Source organism: Oncorhynchus keta, chromosome 32, assembly GCF_023373465.1.
Source record: "Oncorhynchus keta strain PuntledgeMale-10-30-2019 chromosome 32, Oket_V2, whole genome shotgun sequence".
Taxonomy (NCBI): domain Eukaryota; kingdom Metazoa; phylum Chordata; class Actinopteri; order Salmoniformes; family Salmonidae; genus Oncorhynchus; species Oncorhynchus keta.
This window is the reverse complement of record NC_068452.1, coordinates 32,070,894-32,092,420: the sequence shown is the minus strand read 5'-3', so window position 1 is coordinate 32,092,420 and position 21,527 is coordinate 32,070,894. Positions and strand designations below refer to the sequence as shown.

Here is a 21,527-nt window from a genome sequence, read left to right as displayed (position 1 = left end):
GGGGAGGAGTTCTAAACTGTTATAATCAGGTTCAAATGTCAAGTTTTATTGTCACGTGCACAAGAACAGTGAAATGGCTTTCTTGCAAACTCTTTCCCAACAATGCAGTAATCAATAAGTAGTAGGCTTACTATAAAACAAGGACAAATAATCACAAAATAGCAACCATACAGTACGGCGCCATCTTTGTGTGTTGTTGGGGTAATTATTGCATGGAGAATGTGATTATTTTGAATTTCCATAAAGGCCAACCAAGAATTGAGTGGTGTCACGTAAAGCACATTCAAACTGTAGTGTATAGGCTTATAGGTTTAACATAGAACTCAATACAGATAAATAGATAAAGCCTACATGATGTTGTAATGTCTAGCCAACTAAAATGAAATGACTCAAAGCAAAAACCAAAACAGTTAAATTCCAAATGTATTTATCAGACCCTGATACTTTTCTTGGATGCTCTGGTTCTGTGACATACATAAAAAAAACATTTGGTCACAGGTCAGCAGTGAAGCTACTCTGAAAATATACAGTACCAGTCAAAAGTTTGGAAACACTTACTCATTGCAGGGTTTTAATTTATTTTACTATGTTCTACATTGTAGAGTAATAGTAAAGACATCAAAACTATGACATAACACAAAGGGAATCATGTAGTAACCAAAAAAAAGTGTTATTAATACAAATATATTTGAGATTTGAGATTCTTCAAAGTAGCCTTTGATGACAGGTTTGCACACTTTGCATTCTCTCAACCAGCTTCATGAGGTAGTCACCGGGAATGCATTTCACTTAACAGGTGTGCCTTGTAAAAAGTTAATTTGTGGAATTTCTTTCCTTCTCAATGTGTTTGAGCCAATCAGTTGTGTTGTGACAAGGTAGGGGTGGTATACAGAAGATAGCCTTATTTGGTCAAAGACCAAGTCCATATTATGGCATGAACAGCTCAAATAAGCAAAGAGAAATGACAGTCCATCAATACTATGACATGAAGGTCAGTCAATCCGGAAAATGTCAAGAACGTTTAACGTTTCAGAGTGAAGGAAAAGCAGCCAACAAGTGCTCAGCATATGTGGGAACTCCTTCAAGACTGTTGGAAAAGCATTCCAGGTGAAGCTGGTTGAGAGAATGCCAAGAGTGTGCAAAGCTGTCATCTAGGCAAAGAGTGGCTACTTTGAATAAACTGTTTTTTTGCATACTACATGATTTCCTATGTGATATTTCATAGTTTTTATGTCTTCACTAGTATTATACAAAGTACAAAATAAAGAAAAACCTTGAATGAGTAGGTGTGTCCAAATTTTTGACTGGTACTGTAGGCTAGTTTACCAAGCCACTAATTACTTCACTCTGGAAGAAGTTAAGCTACACTAATGATTCCCTTAAGGAAAATATAGTTTACGTAACTAAAGTTACTTTGAAATGTAGTTTACTACATCCAAACTTGTTTGTGAAAAATTATCATATGTAAATCTGAAATGTCATAGACTACAAATTGCAAGACTATATTCAAATCTAGGTAGTGTTTTCAGTAGTTAATTCCTTTTTTTTTGCAATGTCATGCTAAAGTAATTGGATTAGGCAAATCTGATGCTGAAAAAGAATGGAAACGATTGCCTACTTCACTCATATTTTACTTTATTTTAAATAAAAAGTAGTGTGTATTTCCAGTAGTTACATTGCAAAAAAAAATTAATAACTACTGAAAACACTACCTAGATTGAATTTAGTTCAACTACCACTGAGCTACCCCAAAATGTAGTTAAATTACTAGTTGAATTACATGTAGTTCACCATTACCCAACACTGCAGGTCAGGAGTGTAGTTCTCAGTGTCAGATCATTAGAGTAATTTTTTGAAAATACTTTCTCAACTACAACAAAAAATACATGTCATTTTGTCCTAAAAACATTTAAATTAAATACTGAAGTATTCCTATGGAAGACTGCTTTTGAGGAGTGACAATATGGCCGACCGGTGGCTTCAAAGCATCACATTGGCCAATACATAGCATCAGCAAGCCAGGGTTTATATACATCATTGTTTTAATTTAGACAGATGACAAGCATACCCAAACTGACATTGTAAATTTGGAAGTTCACTAACAAGACATCATTTGCTATGGAGACCTTACAATTAAAAGCAAGCGCTACAAACAATACAAAAAGGTAGCAATACAAAAAGTGTAGTACCATACAGTAAATGTGTGGCAGCAAAGCTCCCAGTTTTCAACCTCCAATGGATATGACACTGTAGTTGGGTTGTGGAAGTTCCCTTACAAACAGGGGCGGACTTAGTGATTTGGGTGCACAACATTTTGTTATGGGTTTTAGAGTAAAGACTGTCAAAAGAAATGACATTTTAATGTGTCATTTTTGTTTAACCTGTAACCTTTATTTAACTAGGCAAGTCAGTTAAGAACAAATTCTTATTTACAATAACGGCCTACCAAAAGGCAAAAGGCCTCCTGTGGGGGCGGTGGTTGTGATTAAAATTAACACAACAGGTCATGATGTTTCCATCTGATTGTCAAACAATCACTTCTTAAAGTAGCATCCAAACAATTTCCTTCAATTTGCAAGTGACAAACTATCTCACTGGAGATGATCCGATTATCCTAGTGAGCCAAACAACGCCCCTGTCTTTCTATATGCTTCCAATGTATCTGATTCTGTCTGGCCAAAAAGCGAATGACATGCCATGCTCTGTTTGGCCAGATTACATCAGATACATTGTCTACACATACATGTCTTCTGCCTCAATGACAATGTCAGTATTACATGCAGCACTTGTCTTTTGACTAAAGAAACGCATTAACTTACAACATTTTTTCTGTTAAATCTTCTTTCTTTCTCTTTATTTTCACTGGTTGCATTAATTGCACATTTCTCTATCCGGCTGTGAAAGCACCTCATTGATACAGCTTAATTACAATGAAAGTCAAATTTGCAATCATATCGCGTGAAACAATGCACGGGAACTCTATAGAGTTGGAATAGTCCATTATTATAAACCAGTTGTGGGGTCTCATGCAGAGACATTATTGAGGAAAAAAAGAAGATTTTTTATTATTATGCCCAGCTCAGAAGGCACCTTGATGATGTGAGGCCTGAGGCAATTGCCTCTTCTGCCTAATGGTAAGTCCACCTCTGCTTATAAATCAATGTCATTTAGGTATGTCAATTGTATTATGCTGAGCACCAGCTTTAAAATTAAAATAAATGTGTGAGCATATGTTATCAGAAATCAACTGTGAACCAATTTCTTTTTAGTCCTATAGTTTGGGCTGCTGAAGTTTCTGTGTGTTGCCCAACTCTTATCATCACAGTCCATATGATTGGAGAAGCCCAAAGAGCAACAACTCTCTCTCTAAGCTTTCCTCATAAAGGTGTGGTATAGTTGGCAGGGAACAGACCACTTTTACCCCGCAATCTTCCTTTCCACCACGATGGATCAGAGTGATCCAAAATGTCAATGACATCACCTGCACGGAAGCCTAGCTCGTCCCCTTCCTCCGCTGTGAAGTCGTACACTGCTTTCACCTGTATGACTGCCCTCTGGTACACACACACACACACACACACACACACACACACACACACACACACACACACACACACACACACACACACACACACACACACACACACACACACACACACACACACACACACACACACACGTTAGATAATAGTTGGCCATAGGAACCAGTAATTTCAGAGGACATCAAGGATGTGCCCCTATTTACTGACTACAGTAGGCTTACTGTACCTGTGAATGAGGTATAGTTTCAGATGTCTTTTGGGGGGCTGCGAGAGAGGTTAGGGGGGTGTTTCTACCAGGAGTGCCTATGGTGTGAGCCCTCTCCTCCATCCCAGGTCTCTTACTCTGGGGGAAGAGAGGAGAGAGGTTGAACTCAGGTCAGACTCTAACCTTTAAACCAACCTACAGCATGTCTCAGAATCACAGTAAAGCATTACAAACCCAATGCAATCAAATAAAAGCAATGACATAGTTTTACATGACCATGGTACATAGCAGCTTCTGAAAAACCGACGTGATTCAAAAGACTGCATTGTAGGTAGTGTAGGTTTGTACTTTGGGGTGAGTGGTGTTTACCTGCTGACTGTGAGGAAGGTCTGAGGCCCTGCGGTGTGACGTGGCTGCAGTAGGGGCCCCATAGCTCCTCTCCTCAGGTAGACTCCCCCTCTTCAACTGACAACAGAAGGATGTGGACAGGAAAGGGTTAATAAAGGCCCAGTGCAGTCAAAATGTAGTTTTTATATCCTATTGTACAACAGCTGATGAAACTAGCAAAAACATTTGATCAGTGTGATTTCCCGATAGTTGATGGTTGAAAGTACAATCTACACAGGACCTTCTGTGTAGAGGTTAGGTTTTCCATGGTGACATCACCATGCAGTACATTGGTTAATAGACCAATACCATTGGTTAATTGACCATTCTTTTGCAATAGCTCACTGATTTCAGTTCCTGTATGTGTGCTTGAGAATACAGAAGATACAGAAGAGTGGGAAGTCAAGAAAGGGAAGGAAGGCTTCACTAAAGAATTGATGGAACTGAGATAATATACGGCTGAAATACCGGTTGGGGTGCGGATGGGCTCTGGTCATCCCGGCTACCGTCTCTAAGGTAGATGCCCCGTTGCTTGGAGATGGAGGTGTTCTTGTAGAAGTCCACCAGCTTGTTGAGGGAAGTGAACTTCTCTGACCACAGGAAGTAGTGGCCTTTGCTGTCCTTCATCACTTTGAAATGCTGCACGTCAAACTCATGTCTGAGGGGAAAGGTATTATATATCAGTGAAGCATGTCACAACACAACATCTGGCCTCTTAGTCACATACAGTACAATGCAGGTTTAGGGTCAATTCCAATTCAATTCCAGTCAATTCAGGAAGTACACTGACATTCCAATTCCAATTATTTCCAATGCTTTTCAATGAGGAAGATTTGGAATTTGAATTTGGTTTAGTGTCTGAAGTCATTGGAATTGAAATGGAATTGACCCCAACCCTGGTTGACACTGCCTGGGACTATTTGTATATGACATTTGTGTCGATTTGTGATAAGCATGCCCCTGTGAAGACTTTTAGAATAAGTGGAAGGGACAATCGTTGGTTTTCAGATAACTTGGCAGAATTAATTAGAAAGAGAAATATCTCTTGGGCTCAAGCTAGACATACAAATGCTCCTGTTGACTGGGCCTCCTTCAGAGCGCTAAGAAACAAATACACAGGGTTGATCAGGAAGTCCAAATCAGATTACTATTTAAATGCAGTCACAGAGAACCTAAACAACCCTACCAAGTTCTGGAAGCTAATCAAATCAGTATCAGGTTCTAATGTATCCTCTGGCCTTCCTGACCATTTAATGATGGATTCTAATGAAGTGAAGGATAAAGCCCATATTGTAGTTTTTTTTTAACAAGCACTTCATATCTGCTGGTTCAGTTGTTGATAATGGTGGGCCCCAGGCCTCTAATGTCAGCTCTGTTACAGTCAACTATGATATAGGCCCTCATGATGTGATCTTCCTGTGTGGGTTGGCGCCCCCCCTTGGGTTGTGCCGTGGCGGAGATCTTTGTGGGCTATACTCGGCCTTGTCTCAGGATGGTAAGTTGGTGGTTGAAGATATCCCTCTAGTGGTGTGGGGGCTGTGCTTTGGAAAAGTGGGTGGGGTTATATCCTACCTGTTTGGCCCTGTCCGGGGGTATCATCGGATGGGGCCACAGTGTCTCCTGACCCCTCCTGTCTCAGCCTCCAGTATTTATGCTGCAGTAGTTTATGTGTTGGGGGGCTAGGGTCAGTCTGTTATATCTGGAGTACTTCTCCTGTCTTATCCCGTGTCCTGTGTGAATTTAAGTATGCTCTTTCTAATTCTCTATTTCTTTCTCTCTCGGAGGACCTGAGCCCTAGGACCATGCCTCAGGACTACCTGGCATGATGACTCCTTGCTGTCCCCAGTCCACCTGGCCGTGCTGCTGCTCCAGTTTCAACTGTTCTGCCTGCTGCTATGGAACCTGTTCACAGGACGTGTTACCTGTCCCAGACCTGCTGTTTTCAACTCTCTAGAGACAGCAGGAAAGGTAGAGATACTCTTAATGATCGGCTATGAAAAGCCAACTGACATTTACTCCTAAGGTGCTGATTTGCCGCACCCTCGACAACTACTGTGATTATTATTATTTGACCATGAGGTCATTTATGAACATCTTGGCCATGTTCTGTTATAATCTCCACCCGGCACAGCCAGAAGAGGACTGGCCACCCCTCATAGCCTGGTTCCTCTCTAGGTTTATTCCTAGGTTTTGGCCTTTCTAAGGAGTTTTTCCTAGCCACCTTGCTTCTACACCTGCATTGCTTGCTGTTTGGGGTTTTAGGCTGGGTTTCTGTACAGCACTTTGAGATATCAGCTGATGTATGAAGGGCTATATAAATACATTTGATTTGATGTCAACCATTTGATCTTTGAGCCTGTTTCTTATACTGAGGTCTATAAAGCACTAAAGGCTATAGACCAGTGGTGGACCGTCAGGGCCAGCAAGGCCTTCTCTGCTGGCCTAAACATAATCTGAATATTATTCTTTTTAAAAATATATTTTCCCACAAATATGTATTAAATTATTCCCCAGAGTAAGAGTTATACTCTTCATTTCATAGCTTTCCTCTTGGTTGCACTGCTTTCAGCCCCAGGTTGAGATTTGGAGGGCTGGTCTTTATGTTAGATCTTTTATCCAATCATATTCAGCCATCATGTGTTGCCAGGGGGTCTAAAATCTGCCCTCAGGCCTTCAGAATCAACAGTGCGGGCGATTGTAGCTTAAAGTGAATGGAAATTACAATTTTGTGTCAACCAATCAGCTTTAGAGTTGGCTATTGTACGCCTGCTGGCTGGCTCCAGTGTTACACAGGAGCCAGCTAGCAGGCGTAGTGCGTGCACGTCTTTTGATTGGATTACCAATATTGAGAGGCAGGTCCTATGGGCAGGTCTATGCAGAACCTCAGAACTAGGAAACTGAATTAGATAAACAAATTAATTAGCGTACTACTAAGCTGGCGGAAGGAGGAGAAGATATCGATTTGGTCGAGGATATAATTATAACGCCATTCTCAAGACAAACTTCTCAAGAAAAGTTAGACATTGTAAGGAGAGGTCGCCCGACGCCGATGCTACAAAGCCTGTCACAGGCGGGAAAGGGGTTCGCTCGCCACTTTCAAAGGTCCAACTACGAGCGCTATCAATGGCTCACAGGCTCCGAGAAGCACTGCAAACTGTACTGCTGGGAATGCCTATTATTACAATTGAGCGAGAGAGGCACAGGTTCAGTCAAATCTACGATGACACAGTGCGCATCTCAAGTTCACCCAGCGCACGCAGAGGCCCAGCACCAGGAGACCCTCGCACATACTACTAACAACTCTACAGCAATATTCTGGACAACATTCTTTGCCAGATACGAAACAGGTTTCAAGACCACGAAAAATGTATGTTTCTCTCCCTGCTGGACCCCCAGATTCCCGCAAACAGCCTTCTCCAGCTTAACAGAGAGTCACGGAACACTGTTCGACCTATCCAAGCTAAAAACAGAACTGACTGTAATGTACAGTGCCTTGCGAAAGTATTCGGCCCCCTTGAACTTTGCGACCTTTTGCCACATTTCAGGCTTCAAACATAAAGATATAAACTGTATTTTTTTGTGAAGAATCAACAACAAGTGGGACACAATCATGAAGTGGAACGACATTTATTGGATATTTCAAACTTTAACAAATCAAAAACTGAAAAATTAGGCTTGCAAAATTATTCAGCCCCCTTAAGTTAATACTTTGTAGCGCCACCTTTTGCTGCGATTACAGCTGTAAGTTGCTTGGGGTGTGTCTATCAGTTTTGCACATTGAGAGACTGAAATTTTTTCTCATTCCTCCTTGCAAAACAGCTCGAGCTCAGTGAGGTTGGATGGAGAGCATTTGTGAACAGCAGTTTTCAGTTCTTTCCACAGATTCTCGATTGGATTCAGGTCTGAACTTTGACTTGGCCATTCTAACACCTGGATTTGTTTATTTTTGAACCATTCCATTGTAGATTTTGCTTTATGTTTTGGATCATTGTCTTGTTGGAAGACAAATCTCCGTCCCAGTCTCAGGTCTTTTGCAGACTCCATCAGGTTCTTCCACAATGGTCCTGTATTTGGCTCCATCAGGTTCTTCCACAATGGTCCTGTATTTGGCTCCATCTATCTTCCCATCAATTTTAACCATGTTCCCTGTCCCTGCTGAAGAAAAGCAGGCCCAAACCACGATGCTGCCACCACCATGTTTGAAAGTGGGGATGATGTGTTCAGGGTGATGAGCTGTGTTGCTTTTACGCCAAACATAACGTTTTGCATTGTTGCCAAAAAGTTAAATTTTGGTTTCATCTGACCAGAGCACCTTCTTCCACATGTTTGGTGTGTCTCCCAGGTGGCTTGTGGCAAACTTTAAACAACACTTTTTATGGATATCTTTAAGAAATGGCTTTCTTCTTGCCACTCTTCCATAAAGGCCAGATTTGTGCAATATACGATTGTTGTCCTATGGACAGAGTCTCCCACCTCAGCTGTAGATCTCTGCAGTTCATCCAGAGTGATCATGGGCCTCTTGGCTGCATCTCTGATCAGTATTCTCCTTGTATGAGCTGAAAGTTTAGAGGGACGGCCAGGTCTTGGTAGATTTGCAGTGGTCTGATACTCCTTCCATTTCAATATTATCGCTTGCACAGTGCTCCTTGGGGTGTTTAAATTCGGCTTTAAACTTCTTCACAACAGTATCTCGGACCTGCCTGGTGTGTTCCTTGTTCTTCATGATGCTCTCTGTGCTTTTAACGGACCTCTGAGACTATCACAGTGCAGGTGCATTTATACGGAGACTTGATTACACACAGGTGGATTGTATTTAGCATCATTAGTTATTTAGGTCAATATTGGATCATTGGATTCAGAGATCCTCACTGAACTTCTGGAGAGAGTTTGCTGCACTGAAAGTAAAGGGGCTGAATAATTCTGCACGCCCAATTTTTCAGTTTTTGATTTGTTAAAAAAGTTTGAAATATCCAATAAATGTCGTTCCACTTCATGATTGTGTCCCAATTGTTGTTGATTCTTCACAAAAAAATACAGTTTTATATCTTTATGTTTGAAGCCTGAAATGTGGCAATAGGTCGCAAAGTTCAAGGGGGCCCAAATACTTTCGCAAGGCACTGTATGTTTCGCATTTTATTTGGTTAATATTAAATAGCCTATATATTAACAAAATAAAATGGCAAATAGCCTGTTGCAAATTATTTGTTTTCTTTCTTTTATTTTCAGTGAATAGTTATGTCTTTATCATCACGGTGAAACTGCTTTGGGTGCGACAATGCGCTGTTTAGTGAACACACTGTATATAATTTTTTTGTACTTAAATTTCAAAGTTTGTGGACCATAAATGGATAGAAGAAGAATATTAATATAACTCTGTTGCACTCGACTATGTTCTTGCCTATTAGTTGAACTGTACTGTATTGTACTCTTCCCCTGCAATTCTCTGAATAAAAATGTCAATTTCAAGGTGACGCAACGCCTGGTTATACTGCGTTTCTGTCTAAATGTATAGTGTCTAGAGCCATGGCATCATAATGATGGTAATAAGAGGTGGATTAATTCGGGTGGGACTGTGTAGGACCTCACTGAAGGCCCCAGGCCCAGGCCCCAGGCCCACGGCACGCCACTGCTATAGATACTAAAATGTCTGCAGGTCCAGACAACTTGGACCCCTACCTCTTAAAGATAGCAGCTGATATTATTACTGAACCTGTTGCTCACATTTTCAACTAGAGTCTCTTGACCAATTCCATACCTGGCATTTGGAAATCAGCTTATGTCCTCCCGCTGCTAAAGGGTGGAGATCCCTCAGATGCTAAAAACTATATAGTCCTATCTCTAAACTCCCTATCCTGGCCAAAGTCTAAGAATCCCTAGTGAACTCACAGTTAAACTTCTTAATGGAAAAAAACATACTGGTTCAGTCTGGCTTTAGATTGGGGCACAGCACCACAACTGCAGCTATAGCAGTGGCAAACAACATCATTAATGGACTTGCTTTTTATCAACATTGTGCTGCTCTGTTTGTGGATTTATCAAAGGCCTTTGATTCAGTTGACCATGAATTGTTGCTAGCTAGACTCAGAAACATTGGTGTGTCTCTGGCAGTAAATTGGTTTAGGAACTATCTTTCTGACAGAACACAATATGTTCTGACAATCACAAGTCTAGCTTTCTTGAGATTAATAGAGGCGTGCCTCAGGGTTCCATTTGAGCTCCTGTGTTGTTCTCAATTTGTATTAATGATTTGGGAAATGGGATGCAACCAGCAAATTTACATCTATATGCAGATAATACAGTCATATATTCATGTGCTCCTTCTCTGGTTCAGGCTGTTGAAGCTCCAGACTGCTTTTCAGTCACTGCAGGCCTCCCGTTATGGTCTCAAACTGGTCTTGAATGTACCAAAAACTAAATTCATCACCTTTACCAGAGCTAGAACTCTGCCAGAGAACGTTAGCATTGTCACATCTGGTGGCTTATCCATTGAAAAAGTGTCATCCTACAAATACCTAGGTATTTGGTTGGATGACAAGTTATCCTTTAAAGTTCATGTGGACAATCTTGTGACAAAGCTTAAATTGAAATTGGGTTTTTATTTTCGTAATAAGGCTTGCTTCCCGCTTCTGGCTGGAAAGAAGCTTGTTCAGGCCACTTTTCTCTCTCTCATTGATTATGGTGACTTGTTGTATATGCATGCAACCTCCTCCGTCTTACATAGTGTCCAGTCTATCATGCATCCTTGCGCTTTATTACAAATGCCAAGTCACTCGACTACCATTGCACCTTGTACCAAATGGTAGGTTGGACCTCACATTTGTATCTTTCTGCGCATATAAAGTATGTGTTCATCTACAAAGCCCTTTTGGGTAAACTCCCTCTTTACCTCTGTAGTCTGGTCTCCTTCACCACCTGCAGTTACCATACCCGGTCTGCTAGGTGGTGGCTACTTAAAGTCCCCCGGACATTCACAGTATTAGGCAAGACTGCCTTCTCTTTTTGTGTACTAGACGCATGGAATAGTCTACAATCCATGTTTCATCTAGATATGTTAGTGCCACTGAATGAATTTAAAATATTGATGGGAGACTTGTTTAGGCTGGATCATGTTGCTGTATGTTTTAATTCTGTAATGTATTGAATGTTGCTGCCTTCTTGGCCAGGTCTCCCTTGAAAAAGAAACTCTGGGTCTCAATGGGCTTATCCTGGTTAAATAAAAATAAATAAACAATGACAGGATGTGATGAGTTATGATTCAAACAATTTAGTTGTGTCCTGTCCTATTCCATAAATCAATCCAAAGTCAACTGTTTCTCTGGTGCAGTACTTTCATTGTCCCCTGCTGGCTTATGTTAGATATTGCAAGGAAAAGCTGTACCAGTAATATCAAGTATAGCCTACAGAAACTGAACTTTTCCCCTGGCTCATAGACATTTCATGAGAAATGGAGGGAGATTTTGAAAATGTTCACAGATGAGTTTTGCAGGTTAACATGTTACCACATTTTACAGAGTACATGCGGTGCAAACTCTAACCCCCCCCCCCTAGGTACTGTTTTGTATACAGTGAGCTAGCTCCCTGTAATATCCTGGCCTGAGCCTACACCCACCCACCTGACAGAGATGGAGAATTCTCCAGGGGAGCTCTGACTGCCACGGATCAGGAATCCCCCCACCTCCCTAGACATCAGGAGCTCCTCAGCAGAGCTGCGGCTTGCCGTCTCCTTGAACCAGCTGGACAGAGAGAGATACAGTATACAGATGTGGCTATACTGTACTTACTGTAAGCATACAAACTCATTTTGTATGTGTGTGTTCAAATACATTTTATGGATGAGAATGACTAAACCTTAACTTTATTTCACCTTGGGGTTTGTCTTTCAATGTAGTTTTGGGGCACAAAGCCTTCCTGTCCATGCAGCTCTGCCTTAAACCACTCATCTTGACTACCTAGAATCTGATTAGGGAACAGAGATATACAAAAACAACAGAGCTCACTGTTTAGATTTAATATTACAGCAGAATACAACAGTAGAACCTTGTGTGTAGAATTTAGGAATTAGATTAGTGGAATGTGTCTTTAAAGCCAAGTCCCACACTCCGTTGTACTGCTGTCATTCTTTAGTCTTACTATGGCACGCTATTCTGAGTTTTAATGTGTCTCCTCGGCAGCAGGGTAGCCTAGTGGTTAAAGCGTTGGACTAGTAACCGGAAGGTTGCAAGTTCAAACCCCCGACCTGACAAGGCACAAATCTGTCGTTCTGCCCCTGAACAGGCAGCTAACCCACTGTTCCTAGGCCATCATTGAAAATAAGAATTTGTTCTTAACCGACTTGCCTAGTTAAATAAAGGTAAAATAAAAAAATACAAATTCTCTCTCAGGTCATACTCACTTTCAGGATGTCTCCCTTTCGGAAGCTCAGCTCATCCTCAGCCGTAGCATTAAACTCATACTTTCCTCTGGCTTCCATGGCGAGCGGTGGAAGGGTCAAAGAGTTGGAATAGGACTGCAGTCGGTCTATGGAATGAGAGTTGTGGGTTGGTAGTTTCAAAGTAAGCAAACTACAGTGCAGTTAATTCCTGTGTTTTAGATATATTTCGACACTGAAGTTGGAATAATACTGTGAAATTGTGAAAATGATGATAATGCCATTTTAGTGTAAGAGCTGTTTAAAAAGATTGCCTGAAATATCATCCTGTTTTGGTGGGATGGAGTTTTGGCAGTAAATTAGTTAATAGACCAATATGAAAGAGAGTTCCAAACTCTGTGCGGGACTGATTTCTTCATTCTGGCAGCACACGCAGCTTTTGATACCACACCCGCCCCCTCCCCCTGGCTCTCTGTCCGACTCCCACCCGCTACTGCAAGAACGTGTCCCGAACCCAACCGCAATTCCGCAATGTTACTTCAGGAGTATGACGCAGCTCACTTGCCAGCCATGGTCCTAGCAATTGTGTGCCCTATATAGGCAATATCAAAATTAGCAAAAAATAACCTAGGAAATAAGTCAAATTACCAGAGATTCTCACGTGGCCCATTATATTAGGCTATCGGTGTTACTGGGCTATATCAGCCAATAGGCTAGACATAGTTTGAAGAGAGCAGAGTTGGAGAGAGAGCAGACACATTCACTTTCTCTTGAGAAATGTTTTATAGCGTACCTTTTAGGAGTGGGACCATTTTCAGACAGAGATAAAAAAAAATTAAAAAAAGGTGATCAATATGTATTTCTAGGCAATGTAAACTACAGCCTAATCATATTTAGGAAGTTGATTTCATTGGAAAGATAACTGCCCCCTGCTTCTCCGCCCATGCATAGTCTATAGCATACTATTTTAATTGAGACTACACACACACACCTGATCATAGCCACAGGAAGTATGGGTGCTGAGAGTGCTGCAGCACCCCCTAAAAATAATAAAATGCAAAAGAACAATGTTTTACTAGTCCTGTATGAAAGACCGATTTAGATGTCTGTAGCATTTTCAAAGAAATATTCTCATCCCCAAAATTGTCTGTCTGATTGCCAGCTTCCACCTGCAGCATGCACAATTATAATCGCGCCTCAATGATCTCTGTCAGACCCGCAGCCCTCTACCTCTTTGCCAATAACAGCTATAGTTTTCAGTTCTCCTCCTCACTCAGACGACTCACAGAGAGTCCTAGCTTGCTTCTAGCTAAGAAGCTTTTTAAAATATATTTTTTAACAATTTTAATTGAAAAAAATTCCAGTAAGGTACTTCATTGATAATCAGAAATGATTTCATATTGAGATGAAAATGGCTGCATTAAACCTATAAATAACTGCACTGTTTTAAACAGTCGACATTGCCAGTAATTTAACTCTGGTGGGGTAATTCTGCTGAGGTGGTGCAGTGATGGTTTGCAAAATACAAATGTTACCAGCCTAGACTAGACTATGCTGTACATTCTGTAATCTGTGAATAGTGCACCTGAGGCTGTAACAGCCATTGCATGGGGGAAATACATTCAGTGGGATAAAACGCAAAACAAAAAAAATTGTAATGGAGGAGATGACATAAGAGGAGTTGTGCAATAAGAACACTGATTTAGTTTCAAAACCCTTTGGTTCAGTTGTATCCTTCTAAACACAAGGCTAAGTATAACTTTTTCTATTCCTAGCTATGAAGTTTAGATATGGAAAATGAGAAATAAAGAAATGGGAAAACTGGAAAATCATTTAAAAATTGAAGCAAAACAGAGAAAAGTTGTCTGAGCCAGACACTTCCCCTTACCTTCTGTCACGAAGCTGAGGAGAGAACAATTCTTGTTTCGGTAGTTCGTAGCATTCACCATGTGTTAATGTTTACCTACGGGATACATAAACAGACATGAGCATGGAGGAACAGGCAGAAGAGCGAGTCAGAGGAGGACAAACAACATCAGGAGCTGTCCATTTCCCCTTTCAATTAAGTAAAAAAAAAACTGCGTAATTTTTAGAGATTGAAATCTCATGATGGTAATTATCTTTGATGTTCAATTTGCTGCTCTCCCACGTGTGTGTGGTTGAAGGGGGGTCTGCAGTGTATGCTCCAAAATCACATACATTATCCATCCCCAGAACCATAGATACACATGATTACATACAATTTCATAAATCTATCCCAGCCCTACCTCTCTACCTATTCAGCCATCAGACACCGGAGGGAGACAATACCAGCGCTGTCGTATCAGCTTCTATTGCTCACCACGGCTCCAATCCTGTACCCTGATTAAAACTCCTACTCTGCAGTAAAATACCCCTTCTGTTCCCCCTCTCTGTCTTATTCAGAGCGGATATGAGTGAGGGTAGATAGATGATAATGAGAATCATTCACAGATCTCTACTAAGCCGGATGGAAGGCCGCATAAACAACATGAGGACAACTGAAGATTAAATTCAATTAAATTAAGAGAATCGTTTAAAACTATGTGTGTTTGTCAGACCCAGATGTAGCTCTTTCTCTCTCTTTACCAGACAGGAACTATTCATTAAACCAGAGGAAACTCTCCTCTGTCTCTCTCTCTAAAGTCAACACAACATATTAACTTATTGACAGTAATAGCTCACATATCAGTTTAATAGAATTATGTTCTTTAAATGTAACCTTTATTTAACTAGGCAAGTCAGTTAAGAACAAATTATTATTTACAATGATGGCCTACTCCGGCCAAATCCGGACGACGCTGGGCCAATTGCGCGCCGCCCCATGGGACTCCCAATCACTGACGGATGTGATACAGCCTGGATTCGAACCAGGTACTATAGTGACAGCTCTTGCACTGAGATGCAGTGCCTCAGACTGCTGTACCACTCAGTAGCCCACATATGATAACAAGAGTATTTTTTCTTGGAGGTGTGGATGAGCAAGGAGAAGGTCAAGGGATATCACGACACATTCCATTGACATAAATTCAACAAATTCTTTAATCTAAATGATTCCCACTTCAGTTGAACCATGTGTGTACACAGAAGTGCACTCAATCTGTGTTATCTAACTCCTTCGCTCCATAAAACCATGTATCGTAAACACAGTAAAACATGCATGCAGCCAAACAGGCACTTCAGTTTTAAATCACTTGCCTCACCGAATGGCTCTAATGTTTAACTAATGAATGGAACCAATGAAGTGAACCTCCTGATTCCATTGCAGATTAGCCCTCATAAACATTATCATTTTAGATAAAACATATCCCAGCAGCTTGCTGAAAAAGCATATACATAAACTGCATACATCCAACAAATCTCAAAATACTGTCAACTGCACTGACAAAGAGATATAGTAAGATAAGACACTACACTGACGAGAGAGATATAGTAAGATAAGACACTACACTGACGAGAGAGATATAGTAAGGTAAGACACTACACTGACGAGAGAGATATAGTAAGGTAAGACACTACACTGACGAGAGAGATATAGTAAGATAAGACACTACACTGACGAGAGAGATATAGTAAGGTAAGACACTACACTGACGAGAGAGATATAGTAAGATAAGACACTACACTGAGAGAGATATAGTAAGATAAGACACTACACTGACGAGAGATATAGTAAGGTAAGACACTACACTGACGAGAGAGATATAGTAAGGTAAGACACTACACTGAGAGAGATATAGTAAGATAAGACACTACACTGACGAGAGAGATATAGTAAGAGAGATATAGTAAGGTAAGACACTACACTGACGAGAGAGATATAGTAAGATAAGACACTACACTGACGAGAGAGATATAGTAAGGTAAGACACTACACTGACGAGAGAGAGATAGTAAGATAAGACACTACACTGACGAGAGAGATATAGTAAGGTAAGACACTACACTGACGAGAGAGATATAGTAAGATAAGACACTACACTGACGAGAGAGATATAGTAAGGTAAGACACTACACTGACGAGAGAGAGATAGTAAGATAAGACACTACACTGACGAGAGAGATATAGTAAGGTAAGACACTACACTGACGAGAGAGATATAGTAAGATAAGACACTACACTGACGAGAGAGATATAGTAAGGTAAGACACTACACTGACGAGAGAGATATAGTAAGGTAAGACACTACACTGACGAGAGAGATATAGTAAGGTAAGACACTACACTGACGAGAGAGATATAGTAAGGTAAGACACTACACTGACGAGAAAAATATAGTAAGGTAAGACACTACACTGACGAGAGAGATATAGTAAGGTAAGACACTACGCTGACGAGAGAGATATAGTAAGGTAAGACACTACGCTGACCACCACTAAACCCCAATGAGCATAAACTACTGATAAAATCGTTGTAAAAAACACTGGTCAAATACAACCCATAAACTACTTAATCATTCTGCTGTCAGGACAATTCTGCTATTAGACAGCCGTGAACACACACACACACACACACACACACACACACACACACACACACACACACACACACACACACACACACACACACGTTGTTGTCACTCTAAAGCCCTAAAACTCAACTCTGGATCTCAAAACAAGTTCCACTGCGTTTGTTCATTGTTCCCCTCTAATTATGGACTGATTTATACCTGGGACACCAGGTGTGTGCAATTAATTATCAGGTAGAACAGAAAACCAGCAGGCTCCGGACCTCACAGGGTCAGAGTTGAGTGCTCTAGAGCAGGTATTTGTACGCACAATGCCGTCGGGGGTACGCCAAATAAAAATGTGATTCACATGTTTTAAAAAAAATAATAATATTTGTTTTTCTTCACATTTTCAAACAGTGCATTTATATTTTCCAACGGGGCTATACATTTGGGTGAGTTTTTTTAATCTCCTGAGTAGCCTCGTTTCACTGCCAAAAATAAAATGAAACCATCTAGTGTTCAGCCAAACAACAACACAATGTCAAATACAGGTAGCCTAGACAAATAATTAACATCCAATCACATTAACTGTTACTCTCTCGCGGGAATTCCACTAACGGTCCGTATGTAGCCAAACGTAGCTGCTGCTCATGTTGGTATCTGTACTTATGGCACAAAAGCCATGACAGGGAGACATAGAGGAGAGGTAACGCGCATGCAAGCAGTTGCTCCCGATGCCACTTGGGTACACTGCAGCATCCACCAAGAGGCTCTTGCTACCAAGGGAATGCCTGACAGCTTGAAATACATTTTGGACACAACAGTGAAAATGGTTAACTTTGTTAAAGCAAGGCCCCTGAACTCGTGTATTTTCTGCACTATGCAATGATATGGGCAGCGACCATGTAACGCTTTTACAATATACAGAAGTGCGCTGGTATTCAAGGGGCAAAGTATTGACATGTTTTTTTAATTGAGAGATGAGCTTAAAGTTCTTTACTGACCATAATTTTCACTTGTCTGACAGCTTGCATGATGATGAGTTTCTCACATGACTGGCCTATCTGGGTGATGTTTTTTCTCACCTGAATGATCTGAATCTAGGATTAAAGGAACACTCTGCAACTAGATTCAATGCGCGGGACAAAATTGATGCTATGATTAAGAAGTTGGAGCTCTTCTCTGTCTTGATTAAGGACAACACAGGTCTTTCTATCATTGTATGATTTTTTTTGTGTGCAAATGAACTCAAGTTTACGAACAATGTCAAATGTGATATAGCGAAGCACCTGAGTGAATTGGGTGCGCAATTATGCAGGTACTGGATGAGATAAACAACTGGATTCTTTATCCCTTTTATGCCCTGCCTCCAGTCCACTTACCGATTCTGAACAAGAGAGCCTCATCGAAATTGCAACAAGCGGTTCTGTGAAAATGTTATTTAATCAGAAGCCACTGCCAGATTTCTGGATTGGCATGCACTCAGTATCCTGCCTTGGCAAATCACACTGTTAAGAGAATGATGCCCTTTGCAACCACGTAGCTATGTGAGAGTGGATTCTCAGTCCTCACTAGCATGAAAACAGGCACAGACTGTGTGTGGAAAATTATTTAAGACTGAGACTCTCTCCAATACAACCCACCATTACAGTTATGTGCATCCTTTCAAGCACACCCTTCTCATTAACCTGTGGTGTGTTATTCCCAATTAACAAATAAGGTTTTATATGTAAGATGGTTAAATAAAGATAAAAATTATTGATTATTATTATTTGTGCCCTGGTCCTATAAGAGCTCTTTGTCACTTCCCACAAGCCGGGTTGTGACAAAAACTCACACTCATTCGTATGTTTAATAAATGTATCATATAGTGTGTGTGTGGCAGGCTTACAATTATGGCAAAAAACAACATTGTAGAGTGCACTGACCCTGGTGCTAGAGGGGTACGCAGCTGGAGGTTGAATGTTTGAAGGGGTACGGGACTATAAAACATTTGGGAACCACTGCTCGAGAGGATGGAAGTCTCAAACATGTAAAACAGTAACAAAACAGTAGCTGAGTCCCCTGGGAAGAGACAGTGCAGAGCAGAGGGGATCTACTCTAGTAACATGTCACCAGTGAGGTGGGCCAGGGGCATGTTGGCAACGTGCCAACGTCCCTAGAGCTCCCCTGGTACGGTGACCTGGGTGAAGGGGATATTTGCAGTGGTTTCGACTCTCACTGCCCACATTCATTTTAGCTGGATTGTTTCAGCTCCCAACTGTTTTTTCTTAGCACTTTTGTGCCTCTTCAACAGCCCAGTCGGTTGTTATATAGTCTTGTAGGGCCAAACATTCCACCATTAGTCAAAGAAATAGGATTATGATGTCTTAAACAGATATCTTTATTAAATATCGGACATTGTAGAAGTGGTAAGATCTATTACGGAGTAGCGTGCATCATTTTCTTTGTTGGAAATGTTAGAAACGGTACGTTTTATAATTAAGGATTTACATTATGCAAAGCCTAACTATGTGAAGGCACGAAACATTTCCCTACACTTCACAAATCAGAGATTAGTGAGGAATGTGCAGAATGTGTTTTTGAGAGTAACTATGACATCCAACTACCCAGCACTGAGGAGAACAGCACTAGACAATACTGTATATACATTTATAAATATCCATCCATTCTCATTTATGGGAAATCCAAATTCAACAAGTTCTATATATTTTAGTAAACAACAATTTACCACCATGTAAAGCATTGAAAGATCCAGTGATACTGTACTGTTTGTAATCTATTTGACACACCATAGTAGCTCACACTATGTCAATTAGACTGACATGGCTAGCCTACTATGATTGAACCGAGGACCTTGTTTTAGCAAAAAAAAAAAACAAGCCTGAAAAAACATGAACTTATAAAGCTTGCTCAATAGTGCACCTGTCCTCTTCAGTGGCTTTCTATTTGAACTGAGTTTCATATCAAAATAAAACACATTATGAACATACTTCCTCATCACATAAATACAACTATTGTTGAACTTATTTCCTACTACTCATAAATTACCACATCCCAGAGGAGAAGCTATTTGACCTTGTAGAGCACTGAGCACACAAACCAATGAGGAAAAAACATTCAAGCAAAAAGCTATTTCAAAATACCTTCCACATCACCATGGCATGGGGACTATATGTAAAGGTCGTTTTCAAATAATTTAGCAATAAGGAAAATGTTTCAACTGTTAGGTTAAAGATAATATCTTTGTTGTTCTACATTTATACTGTAAGAAGCTGATCATCGGCACATCCACTGAATGTGTGCCTCTAGAATGTACCCATTAAAATATATATATATATATATATATATATATATATTGCTTCAGGGCATTTGATCACAACAAACCTGTTGTCCATTGCATAATATGGTGACGAGTTGTCTCATAGCCTACTTATGTGCTCCAGAACTATATTGCATATCCTTTTCACCAATGTCTGTGGACAACTGTTGGTTACTGGGGACAGTTATTTCTTGTATCAAACAGGTAGTTAAAGTGCTCTGTGGCACTTCTTTCAATTGTCCGGTTAGTTGCCATAGATTCAGAATCTAAAAGATTTCCAACAAATTATAGGGATTACCACTCTTGAGAGAGAGACAGTTCTCTAACCACTAAAGAGCAATGATTCACAATTCAGATGAGAGGAAGCTGACTAATTATTATAATGAATTACATTATAGAAAAAGTGGAGTGAGTATGACTGTTACAGCTGTTCATACGATTAGAGAGAGACTTTGATGACTATAAACCAGTCGCTGAAGTTGAATGGATTGCTCTGCATGCAGTGTCTTCAAGTCAGCATGACACTATAAGAAGTTAAATCATTTTGGTTTAGCCATATAACAGTGGGTATATTACATTTACATTGATGGTTGCATCACGTATGTAAGAATAATCAAGCATTCTTCAAATGGGTCAACTGTATATTGCAATATGATATTTACCTTTATCTCATGTAAAGAGCCACGCGTTGACAGTCACAAGAGTTCGGGAAATTTACGCAGCCAGCCAGGGCTTTGCCTACGAGATCATAATTTCAGTCAACATTTCGCAAGTTCGCATCAAAAGGAAAACGTCATATTCGTAAAAACAAATCCGTTAAAGACTGTTTACTTCCGCGTCCTTTCATTGAAGTATAACAACGCTGAGACTTTCGAGTTCCCTCCCCAAAACGCACAATAGCTGAATGTCCCAACGCGGAGTTGAACCAGTTACTTGCACTTGGTTAGAGACCGCCTCTTTTCAAAAGGAACTTTTGGACTTTACTTAAAAAATACTGATGAATAAAACTGATCATAATCATAATGTGACAATAAATAATAAAACCTTATGCTCTTGGTTAGAGACCGCCCCTTTTCAAAAGGAACTTTTGGACTTTACTTCAAAAATGCTGATGAATAAAACTGATCATATTCATAATGTGACAATAAATAATAAAAGCTAATGCACTTGGTTAGAGACCGCCCCTTTTCAAAAGGAACTTTTGGACTTCACCACAAACATTCTGAGGCACTGC

The 21,527-nt window shown here is 40.4% G+C and overlaps 1 protein-coding gene across 1 annotated transcript; it reads right to left on the bottom strand.

Moving 5' to 3' along the window:
- Nucleotides 1–25: 25 nt before the first annotated feature.
- On the bottom strand, nt 26–21,234 carry LOC118365643 (growth factor receptor-bound protein 2-like). Its single transcript, XM_052491432.1, has 9 exons — nt 20,956–21,234; nt 14,391–14,465; nt 12,527–12,651; nt 11,999–12,090; nt 11,748–11,867; nt 4,603–4,792; nt 4,117–4,212; nt 3,769–3,885; nt 26–3,554 (listed from the first exon to the last, which is right to left on the bottom strand). Exons 2-9 carry the CDS (start codon nt 14,449–14,451, stop codon nt 3,378–3,380), a joined length of 978 nt encoding a protein of 325 aa, XP_052347392.1. The 5' UTR covers nt 14,452–14,465; nt 20,956–21,234; the 3' UTR covers nt 26–3,377.
- Between the last annotated feature and the right edge of the window lie 293 nt (nt 21,235–21,527).

Excerpts from the sequence above, each read along its gene's own strand:
- LOC118365643 (XM_052491432.1), bottom strand. The coding sequence starts at position 14,451 with ATGGTGAATGCTACGAACTACCGAAACAAGAATTGTTCTCTCCTCAGC. Across the intron at positions 11,868-11,998 it reads ATTGAAAGACAAACCCCAAG|CTGGTTCAAGGAGACGGCAA; the intron begins GTGAAATAAAGT and ends CTCTCTGTCCAG. Across the intron at positions 3,555-3,768 it reads AAACTATACCTCATTCACAG|AGGGCAGTCATACAGGTGAA; the intron begins GTACAGTAAGCC and ends TGTGTGTACCAG.